The sequence below is a fragment of the Chenopodium album genome, chromosome 14 (genome assembly GCF_948465745.1).
Source record: "Chenopodium album chromosome 14, dcCheAlbu1.1, whole genome shotgun sequence".
Lineage (NCBI taxonomy): Eukaryota > Viridiplantae > Streptophyta > Magnoliopsida > Caryophyllales > Amaranthaceae > Chenopodium > Chenopodium album.
Window position 1 is genome coordinate 49514893 of NC_137847.1, and position 18166 is coordinate 49533058.

Sequence of the window (18166 nt, forward strand, 5' to 3'; positions counted from 1 at the left end):
GGTTTGGTTTGTTCATGTAGAAAACAAGAATTCGGCTTGACCGTAATTTATAAACGTGAATCATCCGGAAACATGCAAGGGGCAAAATGGAGAAAACATATCATATATCACGACGTGTAATTAGGAGTGTCTATTCGGTGTTAAGTTTAAATTTGGGTCAAACTTTTATCTGATTTGAATTTAAAATTCAATTTTGAATAATTGGGTCAATCCGGTTTGAATTTTTCCTAAATCCTATCCATATTCAATTTTGGTAGTTTTGATTTAAATCGAAATTCAAATGATATCTTATTTTAATTAGGATTAAAATAGCTTATATCAAATAATCAAGCTAAAAAAAAATCTCCACTCTCCTCCTTCGTCTCTCCAAAACCTAGCCTCCATTGTTGAATTTTGAAGGGGCTTCCATCGGTTATAAACCTGTAAAAAGCCCTAATCCTTATTTGTTTAAAGTTTTTTTAGATTTCATAATAATGCTTCCTCCTTTTATAAGGAATTTTTAGGTTTTATAATAACATCATGAGCCCCATCTTTAGTTTAGGCTTGAACCTTTAGTTAATTTTTAACAAAGGACAGGTGACAAACTTTAAACCTTTCTGACGTATTAATTTCAATAATTTGGTTTATTAGCTTACAATAATTTGGTTTATTAGCTTACAAAAAGGTTGAAGTTGTGACTTGTGAGATTCAGAGACAGACACCACAAAACTTCCTCAAACTAAGTATTTTGTAGGGCATGAGGGTCTGCAACTACAATTTTAAACCCATCCGCAAATACACAAAAAAATGAAGTAAATAATAGTATAATTTCAGACTGTTTGATATTACAGTTATGGGATATTAAAAAAAAGAACCAATTTTCTTAGCAAGTAATCCAATACTCCCAAAGAACCACAGCCTTCGAGCTTGAAACAGCAAACACTTATATATACAATAGCACGAAACCAGAATCCTGAAATAACCATGGCTATGAAAGAATGCAACTTAGAGCTAATAAAAAAAAATATATAATGTACTAATAGACAAAAAATAGATTTCATTAAATGTAACTCCAAACTATCCCTGTGGTCCGAAGCTAAACATGCTAAACTATGCTGCTATACAAGGCAAGTCTATCGCATGCTCACGGAAGCATGGTCATTTGACCAATCAACTGAAAAATGAATCATTTCTATCCTGTACTATACCCTATATTCTTTAAGAACCAACTTTCTACTCTGTTCATTGATGTCATCTATTGTCAGGGGTTCTTGAAACTAAAAACGAATGCGCTGGTGTTAGCAGATCGACATGTATAAGATATCCAAACAACTCTACTGAGGTCACGCCATGAAAAGGTATGTCAAGTCCTCCACTGTAAGACGACTTTGGCGACTACCCTTTTCATCTTCTCCAAAAGCAGAAGCAACCAACTCTCTCTTCTTTTGCTGTACAAAAAAATTCACATGGCATTAATAAAGGAATAAAATTAAAGCATTTTACTCAATATGTACAATGACTCATCTTGCAAATAAAATGATTAGAACTGAAATCTTCTCCCATTAACGGTCACATGAAAAGAAAGATACCCCACATCAAAGCCAATCCCCAAGTATCAAATCCATATGTTGGCCTAGATAATCAATTGTTCCAAATAATCCAATATCAATGCTGAAACTAGAAGTTCAACCACGGATTTGTAATGCCTACCAGAGCTATGTTAATAATTTTTAAAATAAGATAAAATTGGGCATGTCATAGATGCAGAGAATGTAACAATGTAAACAATTAAAAAGGCAAAACATCCTCAGCCCCTTCAAAAGCAATTTTGGAGGCAATGAAAATTTTAGCAACCTAAGTACGGCTTTGATGCATCTTTATAAATCTTTATAATCAGCATGTCTCCAACTAATCAACCTCATAAAAGTCTTTCAACTAGAAGATGGCACACAAGTGTCCTCACTGCGACCAAGCCTTTGCTCACAGAGAAGCAAGGAATGTAGAAAGAATAAAAAATTCTTAAGAGATCACTGCTTTGCAATTACAAACGGCTAACAATGTAAAGGCTCCAAATGAGAATGAGATGCCTAAGTATGCAAATCTAAATTGCATGTCACCCACCAATTTTTTATTTTTTATTAGGTCAGGTACATATCCAGAAGTATCTTGAGGTACTGAACAAGAAAACTTACCATCAAGCCAATTAAGGAATTATTATTCATCTTCTAGAGCACATGAAAGATGTGTGATCTAATCATTTAGCACATGTACATTTGTTGGTAACATTGAGTTCCAATATGAGCAAAATACACTGTAGGAAAATCCTTTTGCCCAGAGAAAAAACAACATACAGCCAGAAAAGACAACAGAGAAGACAGGACACGTAACAAAGAAAAATAAAGCCCAAAATTTGCAAGGAATGAATTATAATAGTAAACAAAGTTGCTTTTTAGAATGCATCCACGGTAAAAGAAATTTTGGAACGTTACAATTTGGAACGCAAAATAAATACCTGAAGTGCTAATATCCGATCTTCAACTGTATCCTTCACAGTCAGCCTCACGACAGTAACAGGACGAGTTTGCCCAATCCGATGCGCTCTGTCAATTGCTTGGTCCTCAGTAGTAGGGTTCCACCAAAGATCCAGAAGAACAACATGAGAAGCTGCCACCATATTTAGCCCAAGACTTGCTGCCTTTAAAGACATTATCATAACAGATACCTGCAAATATTGACAAAATAAAATATTACAAATTGAAACCAGAAATTACTCAACCCCAATAATTCAGAATCTAGAAGAGTGAGATCCCGCTGAATGTTGATGATTAAGAATTGCAGACTATACATGTGATTATACTATTCATTTCCACAAATGACAAAAAGAAAAAGTTCTTAAAATTGCACTGAAAGAGCATACAACCAATTCAATTTGGGTCAGTTACTTTCTAAGAAATTTATTCACTTTAAAGCTAAAAAGTCAATTTTTGAAATAGACAAAAAAGATAGAATTGAGAGAGCATATAAAAAATGAATGATCCAGATAGTCGCAAACCTCTGGAATAGTGTTAAAATCTTGCACAGCTTTATCACGGGCAGCGACAGACATAGTTCCATCTAACCTCCTGTACTGTATAGAAGATTCCTTCAGACAATCTTCAAGCAGATCCAACATCCTTGTCCACTGAGAGAAGACAATTGCTTTCTCCTTTATGACAGATTTGCCATTACCCAAACCATTGGTAGCATTGGTTATTTCACTGTAAGTGGCAAAGGGTGCAGAATTGGATTTGTCCAAGAGACTGGTATCAGTAACAGGTTGGCTTGGAACGTCACTAGGAACAGAAACATGGGGTTTTGAAAGTGAATTTAAAACTTCCAAAGCTGCCTTAATTTTAGATGACTCAAATCGGCCAGGTGGTCCAAGTTCAATCAACTCTTTTTGTTCTGAGGATTCAGCAACAGGACAAATATGAGAGCCTTCCTGACAATCCTGATCAGACAGGCAGCTGTTCAGTGTGCCTTTGGAGAAGACATTGGAGGCACTGAGCTCTGATTTGCAACTTGCAGAAGGACACACGTTGTCATCAGCTGTAAAACGCTCAGAAATACACTGATTGCAGAATACATGGCCGCAGATACTGACAACAGCATCCTCAGGTGGATCCTGCAGATTTTTCAATGATTGGTGGCATCAACAACTAAAATTTTGTCAAGCACTTGATTTAAACACATAATTAGCTACTGCACAACAAACTTAAAATGCAGAAAATCAAAATAAACCATTTTAAATTAGTCTAATATTACCTATAGTAAACAGAATAGTGGATCTGTCAGCTACATTGGAAATAAATCATTCAAATTAAAAGTGATTAACTACGTAAAAAAAAAAAAAAAAAAAGGTATTCAGGATTGGGATTTGGGAATGAAATAGACCTAAGAAAATATATATGATAGGCGAATTTCTATGCCAAAAAACTTGATCATTGACCATATAAATCAAGATACAACACTTACCACAATATTTTATTAAAATCAACAAAGAGCTTTGACTCTAAGAACACAATAAGAGTTAATCAATCTAAGCCCATATAGAGCATATAGCTCATCAATTTCTGTCTGGAAAAAGGCATACATCCAATATGTTCTTAACTTTAAGTATTTCCTACCCCATCCCGTTTCCATTTCTAGTCATAAGTTTATCTTTGTTACCTTGCAAAAAAGTTACTCATCCCTTTAAATACAAATCTCATATCTGATAAAATGGGCTACATGACTTGAGGAAGTTTACCATAAAGTATGGCATGCATAGTAAAAATCCCTCTCTCACTTCCTCTCTTTCTCTCACATACACACATAATTGAGTTTGGGCAGGCATCTGAGTAAGAGTGCAGTATGGAGGGTCAGCTACAGTAAATTTGAAAACACAAGCAATGGAGGTGAACAATTAGCAATCTAACCAACACTTGTGCTCTCAGATAGTTGAGGACAATATCTCTCAAACTATTAGTATCCAACAGTTGTCGTACTACACAAGTAGAAAAAGATAGGCAACAAAATTGAAAAAATACCCTGCATATGCCACAAATTGCTTGTGACGCTTCCAAACAACTCAAAAGAGATATCTGTCGATCTCGAGGAAGCTTCTTTGCTGTATGAATGGAAGACTTCAAAACGGAGCTAGAATCATAACCCTTAACAAGAAAGGGATGATCACATGCTTGTCGAAGCCGTAAGAGCATTAACAATATGTTAACATAATTTTGCTTAACAGTTCCAGAGTCAGCGTAAGCCTGAAATCAAGAATTCATTATTACAAAAATGGATAACAGCAACGCAGAACAGTGAAACGTGCAAAGATAAAAAGGCTACAGCCTATGCAGCAACAATTTATTAATAATAACACTAATATCTTCAAAGGCAAAAAAGACACTTTTATACTTACAGTAGAAAAAAATTAATATACCCTATTCTACTCTTAGAAAAATGCTCTCTCTCTCTCTCTCTTGCAAAGTGCTATAAATACAATTAACACACACAGCAGATAAATGCCTTTCAGATTGTCCAAACTTAAACTCATTGCATGAAGAACTAATCCCACAACACATCAGAGCCAAAAGCCCTCCCTCTATCAAGAATTCAAGACAACAAAAGGTGTGCCGCTCACACGATGAATAATAATCCAAGAGAGTGCTTGAATCATGAGAACACTCAGAAGAGCATTGCTTCAAAAAGACTATGCAAAAGAGAGCACTGCTCCCGCTAGGAATGCACAATTGCAAATCTCTTAATCATAAAATAACTTATATAACAAGCTTGCCAGCATATTAGGGAAGAGCTCAAGGTTAGCCTAAAGAGCTTATTTGATGTTTTTTAACCATCACTACTGATATTCAACCAATAACAACTTAAGGACAGTAGTCACAAATTCACAATGCCCATAATGATGACTAATGAAACTAGCAACAACTGGAAAGAATTGTGATTCCTGTGAACCATGTCAAGTCACCTTAACTTTACAAATACAGTTTAAAGTTCAAACTTCAAAAGACCGAAGCAAGGCTCCATTTAAAGATTCTAGGGTGAATGAAATTAAGGGTCTTTAAGGCGTAGCCTTTTTCTCTTAAAATTAACCGCCTTATAGAATTTTAAAATCCACATCTTGAAAACAACCACCTTGTAAAATACTTCCTCCGTTCTATTAAAATTGCAACAATGGACTTTTTGTACTATTCATCACTCTTGTTTGACCATATAATATGATTTATACGTTAAGCAAAATATAGTCATGTGGGATCTTGTTGGATTCGTCACATAAAATACTTTCACAATATCAACTTTTTTTAATTTTTACTCTTACACAATTATAAAAATTTAGCATATAAAATGTGTTTTGGGATGCGTAATTTCATCCTTGTTGCAATATTAATAGAACTGAGGAAGGAATTTTCTTAAGCTAATATCACCTGGTAAAAGAATCCATCGAACTGTTTGTCAAAAGTACTACGTAGCAATATAGTCTCTCACTCTTATATTCTCCTCAGAGCAATGGTCAAGAACTAAACTTGAACTTCGCCCTTCATTAATAATTAATGACCATTTTTTTTATTGGTATTTCAAGGATCTCAATATCAAGTGAATGAGATTAGGGCATTACTTTTTATTAATATTAACACTAAATTTGTTATCGACAATTCGACATATGATAGGTTATAAATAAATTGCTGCATGCTGCTCAATCAATATAGGCCTTTTTGTTGTAGAATCACAACTCAAAGTGAAAGAAATAAAAATCAGGGGAAGGAAACAAAAGGAGCTATTTGACGGAAATTTAAATGCAGTCCATTACAGCATGGTGTAGACTTTAAACATGGTGGTTTAGACCAAAAATAGATAAATATATATAAGGTGGTAAGTGTTAACTATGAAATGCAGATTTTAAAAGGCTGTTTGTTTACCCTGAATTTTCCACAGCTAAGACAACAAGATAATGAAGACACTTACTATAATTCTACAATTGCAAACACGTCCATATTCTCCATGGTTAAAAACTACTTTGTATTTAAATCAATCAGTTTTCTTAAAACGAACATTCCATATTAGGCGATACCTTAATAGTTTTTTTATTTTGCGTAGTAGTGAAAAACACGAAATGGAGTATCATATGAAGCTATACATGCAAAAGAAGAGTTTCCTAAGCATAAGCTGACTGGTAAAAAGCAACAAACTTGTGCTTTTATATGTTAGACAATAAACAAAAAATTACCATAAGTAGAGCTCTGAGATTATGCTTACTTGAAATTGGGCCCGTGAATCAGCCTCCAGCTTGCTATAGAATTCCCTTTCCTCTTCTGAAAATTCCACTTTCTTCAGCTTTACAGATTTAGGTGGCAAGTTTATAATTGGTTTCCCATCAAGAAGTGTACCTAGAGAATATAATAGGCAATACAAGATGCTCAGCTATACACAAGCGAGGATTACAATCAGAACTGTACGGGAAGTAAATTTTCAGAAACTTGCTAGTCCCTTGATATAATACTTGTCAGATTAAGCTACAAATTCAATATTACTTGTAAAGTATACTCACAATTAATATTACTCGACATACACACAGAGCTGTGAAGTATACTCTCTAAATCTACCCTTTTTAATGCAGTACCCCCTGGAATATTCAGCTCACTTTTTGCTACATTTTTAATATGTATTTAAAAAAAACCTCACTTTCTATTTCCTTTTTATAAACTCTATGCACTTTCCATTCAATTCCTTTTTTAAAAAAAAATCTACTAACTTTTACTTTATTTACAGTTTGGTAAAAACAACTTTCCTCTTCTACACTCCAACGTCGCACCAAGAGGGATCACATAAACCCACTAACCATTTTTCTCAATCTTAAGTAAATTTGTATCCATCACTCCACACCCTTTCACCTAAGGACCCCACCATTTTTGGTTTATTCTAAATTGCATAGATCTTTGAATTACTAAGCAGAAGTGTACAACAGTGGAAAAAAGAGGGAGGACATGGGAAAGAGGCAGTAGTATTTTAACGAAATTAAAAAAAAAAAAAAAATTAAAAAGCCAAGATAGGGCAGGCAAAAAAACATGCAGCATTAGATACTCCCTCTTTAGTTACAATTTTCTTTTTGCTTACACCGTGACAATTGACAAAAGCAAGAGAGAGGAAGTGATGAGCAAAAGAGAAGATATTTGGGGTGGATGATGACAAAAGAGGGTAATTGGGGGCCCAACTGAGGGGGAACTAACAAATCATGATACAGAAAATATAGCAGCAAGTAGTTCGAAAAAATTTCCCAAAAAGGAAATTGTAACTATCAGGGCGGGAAGAAAAAAAAGAATGACTGAAGAAGTATTTTCGAGCCATTACATTTATTTCTGTGTATACAGATTGACAGTCTGAACCTCCCCCCCCCCCCCCCCCCCTCTTCCCTTCTTTCGGTGTCCCTTTGGGCTTAAGAACTTATTTTTTTTAATTGTGGCAAATAACAGCCAGCATATGCACACCCAAAATTGTGGTTAATCAATAAATTCACGATATCCTTACATGCAAATTCAACATAAATAACATTAATCCGAATTGCCACACATTCTATTTCTGATAAATATGCAAATAGACTTTAACTGACTGGATGTTGCATCATGAACAAATATTCAAGAGAAAGTAAAAACCAAAAAGTATACACACATGAACGCCTAAGTTTCTTTCTAAACCAGGCAGCAGCTATGTGTAGAAAGACTAAATAATATTTCCTCCACTTTTTCTATACTAGCACACACCTTATTGGCACATGATTTGAAGAAGTGATTGAAAAAAGATAAAACGGACAAATTAATCTAAAATTTTCAATGTAACAACTTAACACATTTTCTTACCAAAGGTAAAAATAGTTATATTAAATTAATTTGTCTGTTTACTTAATCTTATTTCTTTCTAAAATTCCCTGCCAAAATGGTATGTTGCAAATAAAGAAAAGGCGGAAGTATGTCATTCAAAATAACTACAACCTATTCCATTCTAATAAAAAAAAATAAGTCAAAGAGGAGTTAACAAAATCAATATACATGAAGGCTAACCTTTTGTGCGGCGCAACATTATATTCTTTAAGACAGCCTGCAGCTTCTGGTAACCTCTAGTCGGATTTTTACTGATTTGGCACTTAACCATGGAGCAGAACGAATTATACACAGAATAAGGATCATACTTGAGAAATCTGAAATAACTGTAGAGATCATCTACTGCATTTTGTATAGGTGTCCCAGACAAGCACCACCGACGTTTTGCACGAAGACCCCAGCAGGCCTGGGCTACTCTAGTCCGGTGATTCTTGATGCTCTGTGCCTCATCAAGTACAACTCTAAACCATCCCACCCTGGCAAGAGGATGAACAGCGGATTCAACCAACGAATTGTCTGTTCCTCTCTTGGAACGTTTTTTATCAGATGTTGAAGATTGCTTTCTCTTCCTATTAAATTGAGCGGATGCATCTTCCACCTCTGATTTTCGTCCATCACTACCATTCTTAAGGACCACGGGCTGCTTAGGGACCTCCATGCTTACGATTGAATATGTTGTAAGAACTACATCATATTTGGCCAGTTCATAGGGATCCTTTGTCCGGTTACTCCCATGGTAAACATGCACAGAAAGTTTGGCCTTGCTAGTTACCTTATTGGCAAGCTCCTCGGCCCACTGCCTAAGGACACTAGTAGGACACACTACAAGGGTTCCTGCAGCAGGTCTCCCCTTAACTGAAGAAGACATTACACTATTCCCCTTTTTCTTGTCATCGTCATCATCCAAATCCAATGTTTCAGGCTCACCTTGTTCCTTTACCTTCAATGTCCCAGCAGACACAGGTCTTTCTGTAAGAATTAAAGCGATAGTCGATACTGTTTTCCCCAGCCCCTGGTTGACATATAGATACATTTTCAAAACAGATATGGCTCATAACTGCCAAGAAACTGGCACATATACTATCTTCAACTGTCATCCACAGAAACCAAGGACTCACCTGATCATCTGCCAAAATTCCTCCGGAGCAATGCAAGCTGTTTGTTTCTTTTTGCACCATCCAAGACAAAGCAATTCGCTGCAGGGGGACACACCATTGTAACCAATTAACCATACTACATACAAATACAACATAAAAAGATTTTTATAAAAAAAAATTAAAAAAAAAAAAAAAAAAAGGGAGGGGGAGAACAAAAAAAAGATCGTAGCCACTAACATGATAAAGAGCAAGATCGTAGCAGAGTGAATATTATTTAGATATTAAATTATTGTAATTAATTGTCATCCTTATCAAAGTATACTTTGTATATACGGTGTGTTGTATATGTTTCGGTTTTGAATTAGTTTAAAAAAAGTGAGAGAAAAAAACAAAATAAAACAATAATTAGCTATTAGTTTTACAGAGACAAAGAACTGAAAATTGAAAACAATGCCTTAACTATTTATTTGTAATTCAAACATAGTCATGTGGGATCTTACTAGCTTCATCTCAATTTTTAGTTTCAAAAGATGTAATTTTACAACATTGCATTGAAAAGTGCGTAAAAACAAATACTACCTCCCGATTTTTTTAGTAGCAACTTTGGAATATTTTATATCTCACAAATAATACCCCAAAGTTGCAACTAAAAAAAATCAGAGGTAGAAGTAAAAATGAAAAACCGGGGCCCGAGGGAGTATACTTCAAGAATAAAAGAAATAAATAATTAAATAAAAAAGAGGTTTTAGCTAAGATAAACAATCTTTAAGATACTAAATATTAACAAATACAAGATATATTCTACCTCAATCACATCTTAACCTTCCCGGATGATGATGTCACATGTTAGATATAGAGTTCATAAATCTAAGAAAATAAGTGCAGAGGGTTTAAAAAAAATTAATAAATAAATAAATAAGCACTGCAATGGAGAGTGAAAACAGGCAAATTAGAAAGCACAAAAGTGAAATGAGGGAACATAATACATCTCTAAGGTATCATGCACATCTCTATGATTAATCCTTTCAAACTTTCATATATCAACTGCTGAGGAGATGGTCCTTCAAAACTCATGTAAATAATTAAACATATTTCAAAGTTTCAGAGATAGACATAATGAAAACTCTAACCTGGTGTCTCAGAAGAGGTACTTCAAAATTCATGTAAACAATTAAACACATTTCAAAGTTTCAGAGATAGACATAATGAAAACTCTAACCTGGTGTCTCAGAAGAGGTACTGCTAAAGAGCCATCTGGAGCGGACGCCTCTGACTTTGGTTGTGAAAGATCCTGTGGCATATTGAGAAGGGAAGACAATTTTTTTTAAAAAAAAAAAAACTTCAAATTCTGCTATTTTAGCAAGGATGCACAAAATTAATTAAAAGCAACATGCATACAAAGTGTATTAACAGCATTCAATTGTGGACATTAGGGGGTTTAAAACAATAATCTACATTTGCTTTTAGTCAGGCTTTTATTTCATAATTTTATTTGCTGCAAAAGTGAGCACAGGCAAACAAATCATATCAAAGTTATGCACAGAACAAATAACCATATTTACACATATCATTCCACAGAAGACGGCTATTGAAAACAAAATAAATGAATAAAAATAGACAGAGACTAATACAACTGATGATTCCAAAATCCAAATCAAAAATTCAAGTAATTGGGGATTTCATGACTTAAGTAAACCAAAGCAAATAAGCAATGTGGATTTCGTCAATCCATCCAAACAGAGAATCATCTTAACGTAATCCAAAGCAGACAATAACCCAAGAAACGAACCAAAGGAGCATCCTGTGGTAAACAATATGGGGCACTAATTTCAATCCATAATGAACATTACATCAGTCTCATAGCAAACAGGAGCGAGTCAGAAAAAGGCAGAAAATACCTGCACTAATGATTGAAAAATTAAGCGTTCATCACTTGCCCTCGATCTTGTTCCACTAGGAACTATTTGATGAAAAGGTGCGATGGATGTTGAACACTGCGAAGGAAATGTTGTGGGCTGTGGGATGACAGACTTTCCATGTACAGGATAAGGGTGTATCCGTGCCGGCTCACTCATATTTTCAATTATGCACAAATCATTGCTGTCATCAATGTCACTTCGTCCTTCTGACAAACAAGTTTGGCTTGCCTCAAGAGTGCGTTCCAATAGATTAAGCTTTAAAGTGGCAGGTTGAACCTTAGCAACCTCTCCTTCAGTGTTGTAATAAGAACTGTCAATTTTGGCAAATATATCTGCATGATACATTGGATCATCAAAAAGCTGCACCTTCCTAGGCTTCCTTATATCGCCACCACTAGAGAGATTTTGATATTTAACAGCGGGACCACCAGCTACAAAGCCAGAGTACTGAGCTTCAGCAGAGCTGAGGAGCTTCCCAGAACCAGAACCAAAAGAAAATCCACTTGATGGACCTTTGTTTGCTTCAGAAAGCTTGAACTCAAAACCATTGCTTGTAAGTAATTTGCCGTTCACTTCATCCTTTGTAACAACTGTTTGATTCAGACATGACTTGTCCATCTGCCTCCAATAATATGGCTCAGCTGAAGTCTCATCAGTAGTCGTGCTACTACTACTATTATCAAAAGTATTCATGGTGTCAACATGCTGAACAGGACGATTACTATAGAAGATTGATTCAGGCCCCTTGCCATCAAAAAAATCATACATACGGACTTCTGAAGCAGTGACATCCCCAACTCCAACTTGAGGTTCTAAAGCTATTTTAGTATCCGGCCATGGATGTGAAGACTGAGAATCATTTAAATCACTCTTCACGATAGCCCTCGTTGCTAAGTTTGTTGACATCATGTCATAGTTTACACCACCAAGGGAATTCTGATCAGGAAATCCCGAAGACATTTTATATATGCTGTACCAATCCTGTGCAGAAATCGGAAAGCTCTCTGTCTCGACAAAGGTGGGCAATTGGCATGTATTAGCTACTGTAATATCTTTTCTGAATGAAGTGTCATTAGCTTCACTTAGTACCATCTCAGGAGGAGACGAATATGGAAGTTGCTCCGAAGCCTCCACTGTATCAGCACTATTTTCACTTGCAGCGCCATAATCTACACAATCAAACTTCATTAGTATGATTGGTTAATTGAAATTACATCACTATCAAACATAAAAACAAATTGGAACCAGTCAACACCTTAATTTGAAATATCTACCATCCTACAGCAGTTCTCAAAAACAACAAATAAAAAAAAAGCGAGAGAGAGAGAAATTAGCAGGGGACCACTTAATATTTAACATTTTGCAGAAGGCACCTAATATTGTTCTCATTCTCAAACCACCTTATATTTTTACTTTAGCAATTTGTCTGGTAAAATTATGACATGAACTACCATAAATACCCTTTGTGTGGTTCTGTCCAAACCATAATTTGGAGACACAAATTATCCTCATGCCCCGCAATAGATAACACCCTTCCCATTTTTGATGGTCCCAACATACATTATAAAAACATCTAAGGATATGGATCCATCAACGCCGAACACATCTATTTTTTCACTCTCCTGCATAGAGATTATCCACAGTGGCACAACCTCCAATCACAACAACCTTTTCACTCTCCTCAATTAAGAAGTTCCTATAATCTCCAATCACACCCATTTTTCACTCTCCTCAACATAAAATTTCCCATTATCTCCAATCACATCTGTTTTCTTTCTCCTCGACTTAAAAGTTTCCATTTTCTCCAATCACATCTTCATTCTATCTCATCAACCAAAAAAAAAAGACATACATCACCTAGTATCTTCCATCACATCTTTCTCATACTACTAGTCTATTACCAAAACAATACCCCAACATTATAACTGCCCTAAAACACTGTGACCAACTTCTTCATGTTATCTATTGCAGAATGGAGGGAGTAGTTCCACTGGACAACTAAGCATTTAGAGCATATGAAGTCATAATGAGCCTATCAAACCATGATTCCAGTAAAATAACTTGACATGAACAGATTATAGAACTGCATGAGAAATTCTAGGCATTTAAACTCTTTAAAGTAAAAATAAGTATGTTCCTAAAATAAGAAACAGGAGAGCTAATTTGTTTGTGTGTGCACGCGTGTATGCATGTCAAAATACATAATTGATTAAAAAGTTTTTCCAAATATATCCCTAAAAATACTGTGGCAATTGCCATGAAGTAATCAACAACCACACAATAGCAACCTAAATCACACTTAGTTTCTGAACAAAAGACGTCAAGATAAAGGTAATGTACCAATTACAACAAGATTAAAATGTACACAGCACTAGAGAGTTTACAAATTTGTGTTAACAATCATCACCCCTAAATTAAAAGTTTTGCGTAAAATAAATAAAAAAAATAAAAAAAAAGAAGACCATGCAGCCCCATAATCATTGATCATGTCCTCCCTTGAACAGAAAAACAGGTCATGAGAACATAGAAAGGAATGAGAAGAGAGGGACTTATTTGCCTCTTCTGTTGAAATGATTTCTTTTGTTCGTGGAAGAGAAAAGGTTGATCCAAAATGGATTATAAATAAGGATACTCTAAGAAATTTTCGAAACATAAATTTAGTAGATAAACGTTTCGAACAAAGAAAGCATCCATGCTATGACATATCAAAGTAGAAAGTTTGTCTAGATCCAATCGAATATATACCGGATCAAAATTGCAAAAACTGCTGGTCAGAACAGATGTTGACCAGTCAAAGAGGTCATTGCATCTCTTCTTTAGTATGGTGGAAATTATTAATCACAACATACTTGAAAAGGAAGAAACACCCAACGATTATCTCAGTTCATAAAACCAATTTGCAGTAACAGTGATTTACATATTACACAAATGCCGCCCAAAATGAAGCATTACACATTTTATTGATTATATCTCAGATCATATCAAAATTGAGTTTCATGGAGTAAAAAATTTGATGATTGTAAACAAATGAGCTATAGGCATACAAGTCGAATAACTCACCTCTTAATACATCCATACAATCGTTGGCAAGTACAGCTGAACCACTTTCCTGGGTATTATCAGTTGATGGATAAAATGGATCCACCTGCACAGTAGCTCGCGGTTAGATTTAACAACTATCAGAAGGAGGTGGATGCTCCAAAGAAATTTTAACAGAAGCTACTTTGGTTCTGAAAAAGCATTACACATTTTCTCTCAAGCCAAGAGTCAAAGTTCGCCAACTTCGACACTAAATAATAAAAACAGTATTTTGATGCAAAACATGCAAATATACTATCTGAGTTCCTTTCAAAAAATTATTCGTAATTTACTTGTCTTTTAAATACTAAACTATAAAAGCAAAGCACCCAAACTGTCAAGGTGTGGCTTTAAGAGCCACAAAAAATCAAATGTAACGCTCAAATCTGAAGAAAGTAATAAATTGCAAATACACCTTGGAGCAAATTGTGACTACATTATACGTTTATTAGTTAATTTCAATTAAATTTTTACACAAAAAATTTTCCACTTGCATTAATAATCTTTTAGGTAAAAGTCATATATATTCATTAGGTTATACAATAATTCCATATAATCATTAGGTAAAAGTCAGCCTAGAGTAGCACATCAGAATAGATTACAAATAAATTAGTCATCACATAACAATACCAATCTACTAATGTCAAATTTTCCTATTATGTACTTTATTGTAATTAATTTGTCTGTCAAACACTTCCTCCAATTTTTTAAAAATTGATCCAGCATGACTTTCACACTATTCTCATACTCACCTCTCCTCAGATCACGTAGAAATGTAGAACGTCTCATAAAGTAGTAAAGTACTACCAAAACACCACACATTCATATATTCTATTCACTGAAAATTACAAATTATAACGGTTGAAGCTATGCATTGGCAACCGAGATGATTGAAAAAGGTCAAGTATATCATTACTCAGCTTTCTGACAATGTTTTAAACAAGGGCTATTAAATCTTTTTCTTCAGCTCCTTAATTAGAGTGTATAAGTTAAAAAATCATATTCCAAACAATAATAATTCCCATCAGCAAATCTCCTCAGTGCAAAAAAATACATTCCAGAGTGACTATAATTTCCTTGTCTCGATGTCTCAATCCTACACTCCCCAGCAACACTAGTATGCAATATCCTAATATCCTTCACCACAAGACCACACTGCTTTCAATGACTAAAATCTATATAAGGCCTAATTGTTATGATGTGTGTTTAGGCCATACGTGGACAAGTTGGTCACCACCATGGCTAGATTTGACCACAATAATGTCAATAAAAGAGCCTTATCAAACAACAGGGGCTTCCACAATGCTGAAGGTGATAACAAGCTTGTTTTTTAGAGTTGAGGAATCTGAAGAATATTTGAGAGCAGAATGGTGAAAGGTAGGAGCCAGGAAAATGGAGTTTGTGTGTGTGTGTCAGTGTTCAGAAATATACTAGAAGGGAATCACCAAGAAAAAATTTTGCAATCTTTCAGGTAAAGATTAAACTACTAAATGGTTGTGATTATAATATTGAAAACATTTGATGCATATATCTTGAGGCAAGGAAATATGATATCTACTTTTTGACACTTGGATGCGCATCATTATTGAAACAAGTAATGTGGTGACACCAAAAAATGATCATTGCTTCTCTTGAATAAAATTAGAAAGTAATCTTACATAGCTGTGGAAAAAGACGAGAACTAGTTCGCCGGATAAGGAAAGTTTCTAAATAACTATTATTTCCCTCACCTAAGAAGAGAGGATAAGAAAGAAGATTTAAAATTCTCCTAAAATTAACAACACTATATTGTACAATCTAGATTGCAGCAAAGATCAACAACACTATATTGTACAATCAGGTAGCTTTGTACAATCCAACCTGATTCTACGAATTCTTCAAATAGCTACTCTTCTCCTTCCATGATTCTTTTAGCTAAAATCAAGTATCAATGCTACTGATCGATTACTGCATATCATCAGTTATTTTTTTAGTTAATCTACTAAATACAGTAAGACCACAGCACTTACTCCATCCTTAAGTAAAAGTCTTCTCCTCACTAAACCATCATGCCACGAAACACTCGCCTTCTATTATGATGAAGAGGAAGCTTAAAATGGCTTAAGCTTTATAACAGGCGTGATCCTTGTACCCCCAATCACTTCAAATTGAAATCACCCAAGATTATTGCACAATTTGCACCTCCACTAATCATATTCACACAACTGTTACATGGACACTGATCACAAACCAGTGTTCAGCAGCTCCCTCGTCCAATCAACTCAAAATTCCCCTCTTTAGAAGCTCATACGACAGATCCTTAAGCATTCTCACCCAAATCACAAATTAAATTGCAAATGCTCCACGCGAATAATTGGTCCTCGTGGAACGAAAAATCCACCACTCCATGTACGCTCACCTTAACCGCATTCCAAATTATATAGCAGACCCACCAAAAATCTCATACCTATGTCTCTTACCAAATTCTCCCACTACATCAAACCCTCCAAAAAAACAAACTTTTTCGATTCATACTCAAAACCAAGCAACATTAAACACTATAAACAAAAAAAAAAAAAAAAACATAAATATTCCTAATTATAACCAAAAACACTATAATTCTATAAAATTAAGTTCTCCAAGGGTCAAAATTCCACAAAATTAATCAAATCAAACAAAAAAAAAACCCGAAAACTCGACAAAAACGTACCGGAAAAGGTAGATGATCGGAATTATCATCTTCATCAAGAATACTAAAGAAAGCATCAGCATCAATAGCAAAATCATCATCATCATTCCCACCACCACCACCACCACCGACACCACCACCGGCGCCGCCGCCGCCATGAGAGAAATCGTTGAAACTGTTATTCATCAACCCAAAATTAAAACCTTCTTGCTGCCCTGCTGCCGCCATCATCATCGGAAAATCATACAACAAAATTCTCCGACGCAAATCCAATCAATTGTTCAATCAATCCAAAATTCCCAAAAAAAAAGTAACAAGAATTGATAATCATGAACAAAATTGATTAATCGAAATCAAAATTGTATTTCCATAAGAATATGACGAAGAATTTTAACGCGGAGTGTGAGAATTAGGGTGGGAAATTTCTTAGGGGTTTCGGGTAATTTGAAGAGATATACAAACTTTATTTATTTTTTTGTTTTTATTTTTATTTTTAGGGGTTAGTGGGGAAAAAAATAAAAAAGGAAAATAAGGCGTTGATTTTTGAAAAAATAAAAATAAAAATAAAAATAAAAATAAAAGAAAAAAGAAGAAGAGAGGCGGAAATTAAGGGAGATTAAAAAAAAAAAAAAAAAATGATCAAAATAAACGAGAAGTCGGTCTTTAATTTTTGGTTGAGCTCATATTGGCTGGCGTGTATATGATAGTAGGTTTTTCTTTGGTCAAAGTGTTTGTTTTCACGTGATTTTTAACACTCCTTTTTTAGAAGTGTGTGTTCATATGGCGGAAAGTGGAAATTGATTGATTGTGGCCTTGTCGGATTGATATGAAATTTTAATGTTGGATGAGTTTATATAGAATTATGGATCATGGATCAACCCGGTTTGATTAGTGGGCAAGATTCGTATGGAATTGAGAGAAAAATAAGGAAAGTTGTAGCCGTAATGAGTTTCTGGTGGAATTTGATCTCAAGTGTGACTGTGTGAGACTTGGTGAACAAAGGAGGATATATAA

At 34.8% G+C, this 18166-nt stretch overlaps 1 protein-coding gene across 1 annotated transcript; it reads right to left on the reverse strand.

The window, feature by feature from the left end:
- Positions 1-1016: 1016 nt before the first annotated feature.
- Positions 1017-17729, reverse strand: LOC145577422 (helicase-like transcription factor CHR28). Its single transcript, XM_081634847.1, has 11 exons — positions 17174-17729; positions 14467-14551; positions 11386-12575; positions 10707-10778; positions 9509-9586; positions 8571-9402; positions 6772-6902; positions 4548-4769; positions 3032-3643; positions 2492-2701; positions 1017-1427 (listed from the first exon to the last, which is right to left on the reverse strand). The coding sequence occupies exons 1-11, from the start codon at positions 17384-17386 to the stop codon at positions 1323-1325; spliced, it is 3750 nt and encodes a 1249-aa protein (XP_081490973.1). The 5' UTR covers positions 17387-17729; the 3' UTR covers positions 1017-1322.
- Positions 17730-18166: the final 437 nt, after the last annotated feature.

Bases quoted from the DNA above. Each gene is read 5' to 3' on its own strand.
- LOC145577422 (XM_081634847.1), bottom strand. From the start codon at position 17,386: ATGATGATGGCGGCAGCAGGGCAGCAAGAAGGTTTTAATTTTGGGTTG. The intron at 14,552-17,173 runs GTACGTTTTTGT...GCTACTGTGCAG, and splicing joins CCGATCATCTACCTTTTCCG to GTGGATCCATTTTATCCATC. The intron at 12,576-14,466 runs GTGAGTTATTCG...TTGATTGTGTAG, and splicing joins TTGTATGGATGTATTAAGAG to ATTATGGCGCTGCAAGTGAA.